The sequence below is a fragment of the Lissotriton vulgaris genome, unplaced genomic scaffold, assembly GCF_964263255.1.
Source record: "Lissotriton vulgaris unplaced genomic scaffold, aLisVul1.2 SCAFFOLD_1031, whole genome shotgun sequence".
In the NCBI taxonomy this organism is placed as follows: Eukaryota; Metazoa; Chordata; class Amphibia; order Caudata; family Salamandridae; genus Lissotriton; species Lissotriton vulgaris.
Genome location: NW_028252135.1, coordinates 108,982 through 122,838, shown reverse-complemented (window position 1 = coordinate 122,838; position 13,857 = coordinate 108,982). Strand labels below are relative to the sequence as shown.

Below are 13,857 nucleotides of genomic sequence, written 5' to 3'. Positions count from 1 at the left end.
GCACAAAGTAATTCAACCACACATATACAATTTAAAAAGTATTAAAAACCTAGTAGCAGGGCAGGAAACACTAAATTCTACCGCTGTCAGCTGCGCACGTCCGTTTACATCAAAAATATATAGGCTAATGCATATGATGCAAACTGGATCGCTTACGCAGCTGAGGGAGCGGAAACTGCTTGGGCGGAAGTGCAGAGCCCGATTGTAGCCCCAGGCCTCTGCACAATCAGCATATCAGCCGCGGTGGACCAGGACTGGAGGAAAAACGAGATGCGAGTCGGAGCAGCTAAGGAGGTGTGGGCAAGCAGAATCAAGTAAAGTACAAGTGTGCATAGGTCGGAGAAATTGTTAAGAAGCACTGATTAATTCAGCCACACATATACAATTTAAAAAATATTGAAAACCTAGTAGCAGGGCAGGGAAACACTAAATTCTACCGCTGTCAGCTGCGCACGTCCATTTACATCGGGAATATATAGGCTAATGCTTATGATGCAAATTGGATCGCTAACGCGGCTGAGGAAGCGGAAACTGTGTGAGAAACAGGCTCTAATTGGATTATAAATTCAAAGCTGTTTTGAACAGGGGCCCCCAAAATATGTTTGGCCCTGGGCCCCCAAAATCCTTAAGATGTCCCTGCCTTTAAGACATGAATGACCCCAACAGGCAAAGTATTACCAACAATATATCAAGGCCAATGGTTTGCTTGGGATGGGCACCATCATGAATGGCCCTAAAATGCCAAGAATTACCAACAATATGCCAGTGTCCTATCCCGGCACACTCACATACACATATGTACGGGTCCACACATAGACATCTGCGCACACATGCACTCACCCACATGTGAATCAAAAATGCACCTGAGAGAGATTTTGGAATTATAATCTGTTGGCCGCCCCTGGGAGTCCTACTGTTTCTCCTTCACTTCACTCTATGCTCTGCTCTGTAGAGCTCCCAATCACATCTCTCATGACTTGTCAGACCCAGTATAACAAGTAGGTGGTGATGTGTCAATGAATGGGCCCTGTGCTGTCAATCATGCTGTTCTCTTGACCGAAGGACTGCCATCGATGAAGAGCGTTGATGGACAACACTCCAGAAGAGAGCTGTGGGCTCCCTGTCAATGCTTGCCTCATCCCAGTCTTCTTGCCTTGAAAAGCTTACCTCCATTCTGTTCCTCGCTCATCCCTTCTCCTGTTCTCTGTCTTCCCCACATTGTTCTAGGAAACCCAGGTTGCTTTATGTATAATGTATAATAATTACAACACTTTATCCATGTGATATCTTGTTCATTGCCTTCAGCCATCATCCTCATGCTATAATCATTTTATTCATTATGAAACCACCCATTTGATCTTGTCCCTATTTACTGTTGGTTTAATATGTACACAGTGTCCTACTGGAATGCTATTGCACGTCAATACATACAAATATCAATTAAAAAGAACACATGCAGATCGAGTGACCCTTCGTCTGTCAGCTTAAGGAAGGACTGTAGTACTGGTGAATTATTTAACTCTTTAGCAGTATCACTGATTAGACCCCAATACTAAGCAGGTCGGAAAAGGGTGAGGAATTTGTTGCCACCAGTAAATTACTACTAGCCTGGGTGAGGCATTTCCTGGGACCGATAAATTCCCCCAGTTCACGTTTTTCACTTGGAAATAAAACATGCTATGCAAATCGGTATTCAAAGCACTACATTTAATGTGTCTTTCCACTGGGTGCCTGCCCTTTTCCCTTGATAGACAGGTTTGGCCAGCCGAAATCTTTCAGACCAAAGGAGTGGAAGTGTGGTAATTATCGCACAGCATGAAATTCTGATGCATGTGCAGGCTTCTGCACACTAAAGGATGGGTATTTAGGGGCATATTATCAAGGATGGGCATTAAAATTATCGCCGCTTTAGTGGCAGAAAACGACTGCTAAAGCGGCAATAATTTTATCGCTGTGCTTGATAATATGACCCTTAGGGCCAGATGTAAGTCGCCCAATACCGGTCGGTAACGGCCGAAATTACCGAATTTCAGCCGTTACCGACCGGTATTGGGCTTTCCAGATGTAGGTGCCTTTTTTTAAGGATTCAGTAATTTACCGAATCGGTAATTTAAGGATTCGGTAAAATACCGAATTCTTAACATACCGATTCGGTAAAATACCGAATCCAGGATGTAGGAAACACTCAAGTTAGTGCATTCCTCAGTTAAGGATTCGTTATTTACCAGCAACTAGAAGTTGGTGGTAAATAATGAAAACCCTTGAAAAAGCATTTTTTTTGCTTTTCCAACAGTGCCATGTTGCAGACATACATGCCCTTAGGGCATGTATGTCTGCAACATGTGCACCCATACACAATTGAGGGGTGCAACAGGGTGTCAAAGTGACACCCTTCCACCCTTCAATGTTTCCCCCAATTACCGAATCGGTATTACCGAATCAGTAATTAACATTCATTCCTATGGGCCTCCAGGTCCATAGGAATGAAGGGCAATTACCGAATCGGTAAATACCGATTCGGTAATTACCGAAACTTACCGATTAGGTAATTTTTTCAGAGAAATTACCTACATCCCATTTTCCTGTTTTTAAATACCGAATCGGTATGATTCGGTATTTAAGAATCGGTAATCAGGGATTACCTACATCTGGCCCCTAGTCTCCAGCTTGAAATCAGTGCCTCAGTTATTAGTCAAAGACTTTGCTCAAAGTAGGCGCTACAGAACAAAGATTGGTCACCTATGCATTCAGGGGCTGGCCCACTCCAGTTTCCATGGTGAGTGCAGTAGATCGACGCCTCTCCATCGAGGACGCCTGCTGTGCAATGATATGTTACACTTGACAAATAAGTAAAATCAGCATCCTCCTCCATCCTGCTGTTAACTGCGTTGGGACTATTTGGTGGTGGTGCACAAATCACAGCTGAAAAAGAGAATTACAAAATTGAGGCATTAGTTTTCTAGTATAACAAAACCTAATAAAAATAATATCAATGGTGCCGTTTCTTACATCGGACAAAGCAAACAAGGTTGTCTTTTGAGGCTTTAAAGGCAAATATAGGCCCGATGAATATAGCACATTACAACGCGATGTATTACATCCACGTGCTTTTACAGCGCGGTTGTTACAACGCCTGCGTTGTTAGTACACAATGCATTTACATCACAAGTCATTACAACGACTTGCAGTAGGGGACATGCTGGACTTAGGAATAGTATTATTTACTATTTCTACTCCAGTTTGCACAACAGTAGAAAAGGTGTTAGAATTAATTTCCAATACCTCAGCGCCCCCTGCAGCCGGTCGTTGTAATGACTTGCGATGTAAATGCATTGCATACTAACAACGCGGTCGTTGTAATGACTGCATTGTAATAGTACTGCAATGTAATGACAGCGTTGTAAACGCTGTTTCCCAACCCAATCTGCTCTGCCAGTCAAAGGGCATTTTTCTGGGGAGCTTGCAGAATGGGGACCGGTATAACTGTTGATGGGGGCAGATTTGGTTGCTGGAGACCACACAAACATGTTTCCTGCCTGCAGCATCACTGACCTTCAGGTCTTTTTGGCCGGTGATTGGCTCAGAGAACCCATTACATATACGAAAAAACTTTTCAGAATTCCAAACAGTGTATTTATTTATAATGTGATCTTTGCATTTCTGTTAGTGACAATTGTTAGGCGTGACAGATTCCAGTAATGAACCTTGAAACATTCACGCCCCACCACCACTTCCTAGATAAGGATACTATTAGTGAAACAAGTAAGCCTGCTGTCTATGACCTCTATATGTAGCCCAGGGCAGTGATTTACAACCTGTGGTCTGAGCACCTATGGGGTAGGTCTGCAAGGCCAACTCAGGAGATCCACAACAGTTTTATAAAATGTAATATTACTATAATTAAAAATGCAAATGTGTAAAGTATATACAAGTAAAGAAGGAACATTGAAACTCTCTATAGTGGTTTTGAATTAAACAACATATTTCAATATTTGAGAATTTGTCTGATATATTCTTGTTTCTATAATTGTGTGCATTGTTTTGAGGTTCAAATTATAGAAATTGCTTCTGCTCGGTGGCCCCAGTTTCTAATATTGACTCAGTGGGAGTCCTTGGATTCCTGTACTGATTCAGTGGAGGTCCTGAGAGGTCAAAAGGTTAAGAACCGCTGGTCTAGGGTGTTACTAAAGATAGAGTAACAATATAGTTTTTAGCTTTTATGCAGCATACACGTAACTGATGTAATTCAAGGTGCTCTAATGTGAAGAAGAAAGAAAGGACGCACTCTAAAAAAGTAATTGCATAGGATCGCAACAGGTAATAAAGTGGAAGCTGGGATTGATGCAAGGTTATCTAGTTTCACATGGTGCAATTAAGCAACTCTATGGTTATTTCATTCTCTCTAAATGAATTGAGGCAGATGCACAGCTGGGTTGTGGTGATTTTCAAATGAAATGTTTAATAGATTGTATGTGCTCCACAGGAGACGTCCGACATCCCAGGACGTCAAACAATTCAAGAACACACATGTTTCTAGTGGAACACTGGAAGCATCCCTATGGGCACTCAGTTTTTCCTCAGCGCGATATGAGGGTTCCAACATAATTTCAATTATTCCAATTCTTCAATGTTTTATTTCACACAGTTCATTGTATAATTCAACTCTTCTTTTCCAATTATTTTTATACATACGGCATTGTAAGATTCATGTCCAATGCATTTCGGGCAAATCAATCAGCCCTTCATCAGGGAACAACACTAAAAAGTAACAAATGAAAACATAATGAGCACAATTTGTGTAAGGTATCGGTATTTCTGTATCCTATCTGATGTTTTTAATGTGGTTAAGGTGACCCTTCCTATTTCTGGTTAACAAACAAATGTGGCGTACGCTCCGCGTGCTTCATGGTGAGATATGATTGTGGGATATATTATAACGTCACCTAATGCACCTGAAACACCGTGAAATACAAGGTATTGCAGCAAACGCTGCACTTACTTGCCGTGTTTCTACCGTAGCGTGGTCTATCTTACATCGCGCAAGCTGTAAGAAAGCATAAACGACCAAGAGTTACCACCATACTATTGCCAGGTTTGACCTGCAATCTCATAAACCGGCATAGATGTTATTCCAAACTAACCTGTTCTCCGTGATGCGGAGAATGTTCTCTACTCTTCCGACAAGAATCCGCCTGTTAGGACGCCAAAAGCGCTTCCTGCACTTCCTGGTTAAAGCGAAAAGTTCCGATCACGTGGTTTATGGAACTAGACGAAAGATTGTGCGCCCGATCGCGCTAAAAGTTCAAATGAATATCATAGCAGCTTTCACAAAGCTCTATCCGCAATGTAAAAGAAACTCGCCTATGGCTATTCCATAGTGATAATAAACCGATCTCTGTCACGGGTATAAAGTAGAGCTAAAAGATGGAAAGCTCAGAAAAAGCTAGAGGTGGGGCTAGAACCTATGAGGTGGGGGAATGAAGTGTTCTATCAGTCTGAGTGTGTGAAGCTATGGAGCAAGTGTGATGAAATGAGTGTATTAATAAACATACAGTCCACAGATACTGATGACAACATTTAAAAAAAAAATAATAAACACTTCGCAAGGTCCACATCCTTGGCCAAGGATTATTCTTAATGTTGATAAAAAACAGAATAGTTCGATTCGGTCATTGAGACCATTAGGTTTTTGAGATGACAATTTTTGTATCCAATAATTCTTCCTTTGTAGGAGGTGCTTAGTGTTGTCCCTTCCTTCAATTTTCTTAACCGTCTCCAATATCGTGAATTTAAGCTGGGATATGTTATGTTGTTCCTCCATGAAGTGGACAGAAATTGCAGATTTCATGTTTTTAGTGCGTATATTGGATTTGTGCTCCGTGAGTCTAACCTTTATGCGTCTCTCAGTTTTACCAATATAAAGTTTTCCACAGGGACATTTTAAAGCATACATCACATTCGCTGTGTCGCAGGTTGCATTAACCTTAAGTTTTATCTCATGCCCTCTCATTGGGTGTTTGAAGAAAGGAAGATGTTTTTTGAGACTTGGTTCAGGAAAACTTGAGAAATGTAGCATATTGTTCCTGTCCGTACTTTTTCTGAATATGTTGGTTTCTTCATAGTCTTGCATGAAAATATTAGCGTACACAGGTGCCGTCGAATTTCCCATAGCTGTTGCTACCAGCTGTTGATACCAAGTGTCTTTATATCGAAAGTAGCTCTGATACAATGTAAATAACATCAATTCCATTAAAAACATCTGAAAGGGAAGCTCAAGATCAGTGTTGAGTAAAGCTTTTTCCACTGCCTCTATCCCTAGAGAGTGGGGTATTGACGTGTACAGTGAACGAACGTCTGCTGTGCAAAGAATTAGTTTTTCTTCTGAGCTCGTCATCAGCATCGAAAGGGTTAATACACTCATTTCATCACACTTGCTCCATAGCTTCACACACTCAGACTGACAGAACACTTCATTCCCCCACCTCATAGGTTCTAGCCCCACCTCTAGCTTTTTCTGAGCTTTCCGTCTTTCAGCTCTACTTTATACCCGTGACAGAGATCGGTTTATTATCTCTGTGGAATAGCCATAGGCGAGTTTCTTTTACATTGCGGATAGAGCTTTGTGAAAGCTGCTATGATATTCATTTGAACTTTTAGCGCGATCGGGCGCACAGTCTTTCGTCTAGTTCCATAAGCCACGTGATCAGAACTTTTCGCTTTAACCAGGAAGTGGCGTCCTAACAGGCGGATTCTTGTCGGAAGAGTAGAGAACATTCTCCGCATCACGGAGAACAGGTTAGTTTGGGATAACATCTATGCCGGTTTATGAGATTACAGGTCAAACCTGGCAATAGTATGGTGGTAACTCTTGGTCGTTTATGCTTTCTTACAGCTTGCGCGATGTAAGATAGATCATGCTACGGTAGAAACACGGCATGTAAGTGCAGCGTTTGCTGCAATACCTTGTATTTCACGGTGTTTAAGGTGCATTAGGTGACGTTATAATATATCCCACGATCATATCTCACCATGAAGCCCATGGGGTGTACGTCACAATTGTTTGTTAACCAGAAAGAGGAAGGGTCACCTTAACCACATTAATAACATCAGATAGGATACAGAAATACCAGGAGGCCCATAGGAATGAATGTGAAATTATTCTCAATTTTTGATTCGCAATTTGCTAATCGCAAATTGAGAAAAATTTCAAGGGTGCAGGGGTGTCTCAAGAACACCCTGCTGCACCCCTGAAAATGACATGTGTGCGCATATGGTGCACATACATGCCCTAAGGGCATGTATGAGCGTCACATGCCACCTTTACAAATTGCATAAAGTGCATTTGTAAAAGAAATCGCAAATTACCACCAACTACAAGTTGGTGGTAATTTGCGATTTCTTAGCCTAAATTTGCAATTCTTAAATGGTTGATACATTGCATTTAAGAAATCGCAAAATTTGCGATTCCTTAATATTTCGAGGCATTTTTCTTCATACATACCATTTTACTATTTTTTAGTCGCAAACGCTGTTTTTTAGCGAATCGCAGCGTTTGCGACTAAAAAATTGCTTGATACATCTGCCCCTAGATTCCTTAATTGCGATTAGCAATTTGCTAATCGCAATAAAGGAATTTTAAGAAATCGCTAAAAATTAGCGAATTTCTACATACATACCATTTTGCGATTTCTAAATAGCGATTCCTTACAAATCGCTATTTAGAAATCGCAAAATGGGTATGTTGATACATCTGGCCCTTAGCTACACTGAAAATACTGCGAGTAGCGAATGCAGTCCTCATGTTCAATAAAGTGTCAGATTTGTGACATGGGGTACAAATACTACCAATCTATTAAAAGGACCCTTAAGACATACCTTCAATTTATCTCATTTCCTTTGCCAATATTTATGAGAAGGTGCTTCTTACTAAACTGGAAGAATGGGTGAGCAAAACTCAATTACATCCCATCTACAAGCAGTTTTCATAAATGTGTTGTTTACCCTGGAGAAGGCAATTTGTCTTCAGTTGCTGTTAATGTATAATGGCCATCTTGAAAAGGGAAATCTGCATGCTGCCTTCATTGATTTGAAGACAATATTCATTGGGAAACAAGCTATATCATATGGTCAAATTTAGGTACAATTGGAATACCATAAGGCCTGATAGCCCTTAGGCCCTTGCACTCAGAGTATGCTGTCTCAGTTTGATGTATCCAAGCTGCAAAACGACAGAACATTTTACGGATTAATGATGCAGTAAATGAGCTCCGGCTAACTTCAGGTGAGATACTTATGCTAACAGGTTATTTGATCCCCTTACTACTCTTCTTATGAAACAGTTCTCCGACTTTACAGAATAAAGGCTCTGTAGAATATCCTACAAAGGTGTATGTCTATATGCGACTAGATTAATGGCACAACTAGATCAATGGTAAAGCGAAAGACAAATGAAGAGACAGCTGCCTAATGTTAGTTTGGAAACTAGAGGTAAAACAGTGGGCCTTATCTAAATTGATATAAACCCCAGATGTGGACAGCATCCTTATATTGTGTGAAGTTTATGTCCATAACAATGTAAAACTGTTAATACAGAAAGCACACAGATTTGTGAGACGGTCACTGACTTTACCGGGGCGATCCAAGATCTCAATTAAGCCTAGAATAGGGTACTACAGATATTGACTTAGATATGGCGCTGAGACTTTGGATAAGCTGTTTTAAAGCTATTGAAAATCCACCTTTCCTGGGTGATCACCCCATGTTAATGCCTTTTGTTGCAGCCTGTATTAATGCTGGCTTTAGAACTGTGTGAATTTTACCCCTGCTAACCAGTAGTAAAGTGCCAGTGCCTATGCTCTCTCTTTAACCATGTGGGGGTAAATTGTCTTATTCATGACTGGCACATTTAACTTGCTTGTAAGTGTATAGAATATGGCGTAAATCGTGCACCAAATGCCTGGAAGTTAAATGCTACTAGTGGACTGCTGCATCTATTGTGCCATCTACTACAGTGGCAATGCCAACAGGGCATCAGCCCTATAACTGAAGAATGGATGTAACAGTGCAAAACATGCACTGCAACCAATAAAAATAAAAGCTTTTGACAAGTATGAACCCCATTTAAAATAATAGTAAGTTGCCCCATGTGAAACTTGTAGCCCACAAGTCAGGGTGCATTGTATGGAAAAGTGGGACATGTAGAAAATTAATATTATCATCTCCCAAGAGTGTCAAGTGGATAAAATCTATTTTCACTGTGGCAGGCCTAGATGTCCTACAGAGAAAAGCAGAGTACAGATTAAAATACTAATGCTCGGGAAGGGGACCAGCTAGAAAAGCAATTAAACAACTGTTTTTATTAGCTCTTAAAAATCCAAATTAAATGGTGGAGTTGGATTTTTAATAAATAGGAAGGAAAGGTACATTTTAGAAAGTTATCCTTTGTCTGCCTGAATTGTCAGCAGGGTAATTAGCATAGGTTCTTGCCAGCTCTCAGTCTGTGCTCTAGCTTGAATGGTTGTGAAAAAGGTGTCAAAAAGTTCCAGAAAAACAATAGGCTGACCTGAATGAGCAGAAATGACTCAGCTGAACTCTACAGAATATGCAGGGAGGGGGCTATGGGTCTTCCTTTTTGCACTATAGAGTCAATCCTGTTTGGCAGGTCGGTTGAGCTACATGTAACACTTGGGGCACACTTGAAAGGGAAAGAACAGGATGCCAAGACAACGTTTGTGTGGTGGTTGCTGCAGAACCTTGCGTTTCTCCAGACTTCTATCTGTGGGTTTGTTATTGGTACAGTGCCAGCTTCAAACTGCATTTTAGTGTTAGATGTGAACTCCTCAGAGAAACCTCAAGCCTTCATAGCCCAACTTTAGAGTAGCCAAGGATTTTCACCATCTTGAAAATAACCTGAAACATTGCTTTTGGCGTGTTTGCAATACTGTAAAAAAGAACTGCTGCCAAAGTCAGTAGGGTTACCTCTAACAATGTCTACATCATTGTTAGGGTGTGCCCAGGAGCCATTTTCACTCAGTAGCTTGTTCCAGGCACAAATGTGGCACCCCTAGACACCCAGTTTGGAACACTTTTTAGACCTGCGGAAATCCAAAGAGGACTAAATCTGCTGACTGTAATCTGAGAGGATGAGAGGAACCCTGAAGGGATGGACCTGCTCCCTCTTGATCCCAGGGCAAAGAAGTGAACTCCAAAGGTCTGCTGGCTGACCTATATGGCTTTCAGTAGACACCATGCTTAGAGAGACCTGTTCCTTGAAGTACCCAGCTGAGCAGTTGCAACTCAACCTGGACTGGACCCTGCTATTGGCCTCTGTCTCACACTATGAAGTGTAATCCTGTGGGATCTAAAAGACTAAGTCAGAAGCTAAAATCTTTGACTTGGATAAAATTGGTTGGTGTAGCAGACCTGCATTCCTTCGAAACTAGCTTCAAATGACGCCTTAGTTCGGGTTTCCAAAGACTATTGACAGTCATTGATGGTTTATTCTTCTTATTGATATTTCTACTTAAGAGTGTAAAAACTCCTATTTCTAGTTCCGCTTATTGGATTTTTGCCATTTTTGGTTTGTTACATTTTACTCCATTTTCCCAATTTGGGGTGGGTTTTTTTGTTGTTGTTTTGTATTTTGACTTTACTACTGTTCAGAAATGCATACATATTTTACACATTGCCACAAATCAAGCCTGATTGTTCTGTGCTACCAGGGGCTTGAGCTAAGGTTAACTGAGTGACTTTGAGGCTTCACCCTGACAAGGGTAATAATTAATCATTAGGGTGGGTAGTTACCCACCCCAAATAATAATACAATTTCTAATGGAAACTCTAAATGTATTCGCTTTATAGATGGTTTAAAAGATGTGGTAGGCTTTAGGGTGCATTTGTTTATTAGCTCTCTACAATTTGTGGTAATAGAGGGACTTCAGGCCTTTCTCTTGTATGATGGTCGAACATCCCTATTAGTATGAACCATATCTTATCCATAGAGCCGTGGTTCCAGCCCCTTCCTGAGGAGTCTCTGCTCTGCTGCTGGGGAACAGTGCATAGGCTTATGCTAAGGTCCTCTTAATGTCCCCTAATTTATCTCGTCTCTCTGTGATGTTTGTACTGGCAGGCCACATCTGCTCCATTGCAAATGGCTCCATGTGTAGTCTAGCTCGTGTGCACAACAGGGGCCTGCAGGGCAGGTGTGCATAGGCTAACATAGACTACTACAGACACACACCCTATACTCAGCACACATGATTGGCAACCCAAGAATAGAGCACAGGGGATACTGTTTGAAAAAGTACTTATATGGTGCAAACTTAGCCAAAAGACAGTGGAGCACTGTACACAGACAAAGATAATTATTCTAATATCTGCAGCACCTCCATAAAACAACTTGTACAACAGACCTGTGGTAGATTTAGAATTACATTATAGGTGCAATTGAACATGAACTGTCTGATCATGCACAAAGTGTGTTACCTTTCAAAGCGAACTGGAAAAATCTGAGATTTATTGGCTGTATTTACTGTAGCACTCCCTCTGTAGAACCTACACATGGATGGTATCCACATGGCACATACTTTATCAAACAATAGTTTTCTTATGACTGATCCAGCAGCCAAACCCTAATCTGTGAGGATGTTGTGGATGACAACCTATGTTTTGGGGGTTAATAGACCTCTTGCCCTTTACAAATGATGGCACAGGACTCAGTTGGCAATAAACATATGAACTAACTTTTTTGCGCATTGTGAACTTGTGGATATCAATACACTCCAGGTGTAATCACCCCAACTACTGTGAAGTATAGTTTTTGCTTTAACTCACTGAACTGTGGCTGCCAAATAAGAAAGAAATGCTAGCAAGCATGCAACTGTCTTCATGCGCTTATCAGCAAATACTTTAGGAACACTGGGGCATATTACCGAGGCATGCGTTGTAAAACGCACGACGCACATTCCGGTATCGCCGGCTATCACCGGATTTTATCGCCTTTTTAGCTCGCAATTATCAATGCGCATCAGGCAGGCGAATAGAAATCGGGCGATAGTTGGCGATATGGCACATTAGCGCATGAAAACAAACGTTGTTTTCATGCGCTAATGTGGGCCTTGATAATATGAGGGGGTGGATTCAGCTTTATGATCCACACCCCCATGTTAACAATGCCTAACGCCTGGTCAGAGCAGGCGTTGGGAGACCTGCGATTAATGAGTTTATCGCAGGTCTTTTCCTCCCATCGCCTTCCTTGGTAATAGGGTGTTCCCACCTCCAACCACATTTTTCATGTGGTTGGACGTGGGAACGCCCACTTTGCATGTCATTAGCGATGTGTATTGCCGACATGCAAAGTGGGCTTGGGCCAGGCTTTAAAGTTCCCTTGTTAATAGGGGTCTAGCAGTATCGCCGCTTTCTCGGCACAATTCGCCAAGAAAGCGGCGATACTAGCCCTTGGTTATATGCCCCACTATCTCTAGAGGAAAGCTTTGCAGCTTAAATACCTTGTTTAAAAAACAGCATTTATCCCAGCTTTTTATGTATCAAGAGCCCCTTTTCCATGGCTAGATTCTGCTCAAGTCACAAGAAAGGTAACAATGCTGAAAGAAGAATCAATGCTTACATTCACATATTGGAACAGTGTTACTCCACAAACCAGTCTCCAAACATTTCCTGTAAGCTCTGGATATCATGTTGTACCTGAATAAGGGACAAAACATCATCAGTAACCAGTGGACTTCATCTTACAAGACATCACTATTCCTGCTGACATATTAGGACCTTGCAAAAACAGCCTCATGAACACAATTCAGTATCGATCATACACCAACGCCCACACCCTCTCTTGCTATCAAGCTAGGTTATTGTTTTACAAGTACTGTTATGTACGTGCATAAAAATGACAAATCCAAAGCCTGGACTGGCCATTTTTCCCACCGGTCATTTACACGAAAAAATGCAGCCTTTTGCGGCTGTTTTTTACTTATTTATTTATTTAGGACAAAGAGAATGTTATGTGTTCTATAAAGTGCCCATTGTGTTTTTCCCTATGCTAGCCTAACTGTGAGGTTGTTTTCTCAGTCTGTTCTTTTCTGGGATTTAGTCTGAACCGCAGACAAGGTCAAACAACAATGTACCTTGTATTTTGTTCTGGGTCAGGCACTTGCACCTAGACACAACACAGAAATGCAGCTGTAGTTTGTGAACATGTGAACCCTATATAGATATGCACAGCAATGTAACACAGAGAGAGACAGATATTTTCTGAGAGAAGATCATGGCTGTATCTGAGATGTAGAATGTTAATCTGTGTGCTAAGATTCAAGGGTCGCTGCTAAACCCTGAGATCTTTGCTGTATAATTAGTTTGCTTCTGTAGAAAGGGAGGAGGGTTAGAATACTCTGTCATACAATATGACTGGGCTTTTCATAATATACGATTTATTGACAATGCTGATAGTATTTTTGCTAGGCAGTTGTTTTCTGATTTTGGCACGAATACTGCATTCTAGAGAACAATAGTTTAAATAAACATTTCAAACTTCCTTTGTGTCTCCATCATATCTTATTGTGTATGAATATGAGTGTGTGAGCAATAGGGTGTGTCCTGTCACTGCGATCCCTGAGATGGTCTGGAGTACTGCGTTCTGGGATGACAGTTAACCTTTTCCTCTGGTTATGAGTAGAAGGGCAAGTGAGACACTGTAGCTAGTGGGACTCGGGATCATGGTACTGAGGTGGTATGGTGACTCAGTCCCTATCTACTAATGTTCAATGGTCCCAAGGGGAGGGAGGGAGGGAGGGAGAGAGGGAGAGAGGGAGAGGGAGGGAGGGAGGGAGGGAGAGAGAGAGAGAG

General features: G+C 41.4%; 1 protein-coding gene across 3 annotated transcripts in view; it reads right to left on the bottom strand.

Moving 5' to 3' along the window:
* The window catches only part of LOC147662653 (zona pellucida sperm-binding protein 3 receptor-like), a 351,878-nt gene that overhangs the window by 229,587 nt on the left and 108,434 nt on the right, over window positions 1-13,857 (bottom strand). For all 3 annotated transcript variants that reach the window (XM_086951018.1, XM_086951017.1, XM_086951019.1), the window contains 2 exons: window positions 12,626-12,702; window positions 2,740-2,922 (listed from right to left, as the gene is read on the bottom strand). In XM_086951018.1, coding sequence (XP_086807144.1) covers window positions 2,740-2,922; window positions 12,626-12,702 — 260 coding nt within the window. The remainder of the gene's footprint in view (window positions 1-2,739; window positions 2,923-12,625; window positions 12,703-13,857) is intronic.